The sequence below is a fragment of the Sinocyclocheilus anshuiensis genome, unplaced genomic scaffold, assembly GCF_001515605.1.
Source record: "Sinocyclocheilus anshuiensis isolate Anshui unplaced genomic scaffold, SAMN03320099.WGS_v1.1 scaffold1053, whole genome shotgun sequence".
Lineage (NCBI taxonomy): Eukaryota > Metazoa > Chordata > Actinopteri > Cypriniformes > Cyprinidae > Sinocyclocheilus > Sinocyclocheilus anshuiensis.
In genome coordinates, this window is record NW_015555711.1 from 832,686 (window position 1) to 835,610 (window position 2,925).

The window sequence follows — 2,925 nt, forward strand, 5'->3', positions numbered from 1 at the left end:
TGTGTGTGTGTGTGTGTGAGTGTGTGTGTGTGTGTGTGTGTGTGTGTGCAATTTTGTGTGAAATGGTATTGGAGTTGTTCACTGTCGGAATCTGTGAACTTTGTTCATATACAATTTTTCCAAGCTGTAAGTATTGGCTTGGTCCAAATTGGACTGGTGAAAGACTAGAAAAAAACCTACCATGATTCTCTACTTTTTTTTTTTTTACTTATTTGGTAAAAAGGCACCAATATAATGGTGACTTTTGGAACAGCATTTTTAAATTTTCTTTAACTACAAATGGCGTCACTAGTTCAGTTTAGTATTTGCATAACTCTTACCTAAACCGCTGTGCAATGTTCACCTTATTATTAACCTTGTAAACAGAAAGTTAACTTTTTACACATGAGTTAGGCTGCATCTTTCCCCACTACATTTGTTTGTGTGTTCAGTGACAATTGGCCTATAAAATGCTACAGTAGTTAATATGTTGACTTTGATGTGACATTTTGAAAGCCTTTTCTGAAACCTTGAATTTTTAAAATATCTGTTCTGTAGCTGAAACAGTAGAGCATGACGCTAGCAACACTAAGGTCATTGGTTTGATTTGCTGGGAAAGCAAGAACTGATCAAATGTAAATGTGCACCTTGAATGCAATGTAAGTCGCTTCAAATAAAAGTGTCTGCCAAAATGCATAAATATAAATGCAAAGCACCCTTAGATGATGGAAACCTAGATGTCTGTATGGAGGAAAAGGAACAACATGGATGTCAGTGCATGCATTTCACTAAATAGGAATTCAGACGGCTACTTATTCACACATTAGCAAACTTTATTTGGTAGCTAGCTTATTTTCAGTCTTTCTGAACACAGTTCCAACACAATATACTGCAATTATGACAACTTTTTTATTAATGGAAATTAAGATATATTGAATTGATATTGATTGATATATTAAATGAATGACACAATTCGTTTTGTGATTTTTCAAGAAGTTTCAAGAAATGTATATTCTTTAATAAAAGCAATAATTAGTGCTGTTTATTAGTTATTACTTATTGTTACGGTTCACAGAAAAGTGAATGTGCAAACACTGTTTTTTAAGCTTCAGATTGTGATTCCATCCAGTCAGAGGATATCAAACATGTTGTTTTCAACACATATTGTTTTCATCTGTCATGTGTCTCCTAGCAACAAGGTGCATGTTTCTGTATGAATTTGTTGTGTACAGAATGAAAGTCTGGTAGTATGTGATGGCCTTGTGTTACAAATTTTATTTTCAGTGTTGCAAGTAACCTAGTAAAACGTGCACAACATTACATCTTATGCTGGACTATGATGGAATAAAATAATACAAATTTGTCGGGATAGATGGCTGAAATGTGTTCAGAAGCTTTTACAGCTTACCATAGTAAAAAGTAATATATTTAAAATACATTTATTTCATACTAAGTATAGTTCAAAACTATTTACTGACATATTGCTCGGAGTTTACTGATATAAATATTATAATTAAACTTTATTTGAAGTACTACTTGTGCACAATGCACATTTCTTAATATTAAGCCTAAAATGTGTTTTAAGGTCACTATTTATGAGGATTGTATGGTCTTTGAATAACATCGGTCTTTAAATGCAAGATATTTAAAGTATACTTGCAATAGTTCCACTTTAGCACAATAAAATATACTTCAGTATATCTTTAGTTGGACTTCAGCACTACGTCCGTACAATTAAAGTGCATTAAACACAAAATTAGTTGTTTAAATTTAGCAGACTTTAAGTAGACCAGTTTAGTATACCAAAAAATACAATTGCAGAGTATTTTTATTAAATACATAATGTTTTTGTAGTATACTTAGCATGAAATAAATGTATTTCAAATATGTTTTAGTATATTTATTTTTCACTAGGGTATCTTAATATGAACCCCATGGAGCCTGAAAATTATAATTATATGAATAAATTTATAGTCAGTAAGTTAAATGTTAAAATGTGTAATTTAGTTAATTCAGTTTAGACCATTATTTTTTGTATTTTATATGAATTACACTGTATTATAAATTTCTTCATAAAATTTTCAATGTTGACATTTTGTTTAAAATATCCCTCTGTTTTTTTTTTAACAAATCGCACCCAGGCTGCATAGCCTCGTCATTAGGTAGATATCAAGGATTTATCAGTAAAACTTTATAGTACCCTTGTCAAAAGACATTAGTTTGGCCAAAAATGCTTCTTGCCAAAAGACATTAGGGCTAAAGACCATTAAAATCCAAATTGCGTCAAGAGCCAGACTGCAGATAGCAAACACAAGCACCTCATTCTTAATGACTGTTTAAAAACAATGTGTCCTGCATTGGGTAAAGCCAAATGTACAGGATGTTTCGAACCCTAACAGGAAAGTCCCAGGCTCTGAGATGAGAGAGGCACACTAAGTTCCTTAATGGTATATCCTACTCATTGCCCTGGGGGTGAGAGTGCCCACGCATTACAAAAGAATTGTGATGACCTCTGTTTGAGTCTTCTTCTTTTCCTTTCAGGTTTGTCAGATAACCCGACAGATCTGGAGAAGCGCAGACAGGCATTTGGACAAAACTTCATACCCCCGAAAAAGCCCAAGACCTTCCTTCAGCTGGTGTGGGGGGCATTACAAGACGTCACCCTCATCATCTTAGAGATTGCAGCCATCATCTCCCTCGGCCTGTCCTTCTATCAGCCACCCGGACACGAGAGCGAGGGTGAGAGAGAGAGGGAAGCTACACAGGGATGTTAGAGGGATGAGGTGTGTAGAGGAAGGGAGTTAAAGGGATGGTGTGGGCCGAGGGAGGAGGGAATGACGGATAGAGAGTGGGAGGGAAGACAGAGAGAACTGAATCAAGGGAGTGTGGGAGGAAAAAGGTGAGAATGAAGGTGAGAAAATGGAGTGAGAAAAGAGGATGTCAAGC

The 2,925-nt window shown here is 35.0% G+C and overlaps 1 protein-coding gene across 3 annotated transcripts in view; it reads left to right on the forward strand.

Annotated features, from left to right (window-relative positions):
• Positions 1 to 2,925, forward strand: part of atp2b3b (ATPase plasma membrane Ca2+ transporting 3b) — a 61,558-nt gene that overhangs the window by 20,955 nt on the left and 37,678 nt on the right. For all 3 annotated transcript variants that reach the window (XM_016465044.1, XM_016465046.1, XM_016465045.1), the window contains exon 3: positions 2,521 to 2,718. In XM_016465044.1, coding sequence (XP_016320530.1) covers positions 2,521 to 2,718 — 198 coding nt within the window. The remainder of the gene's footprint in view (positions 1 to 2,520; positions 2,719 to 2,925) is intronic.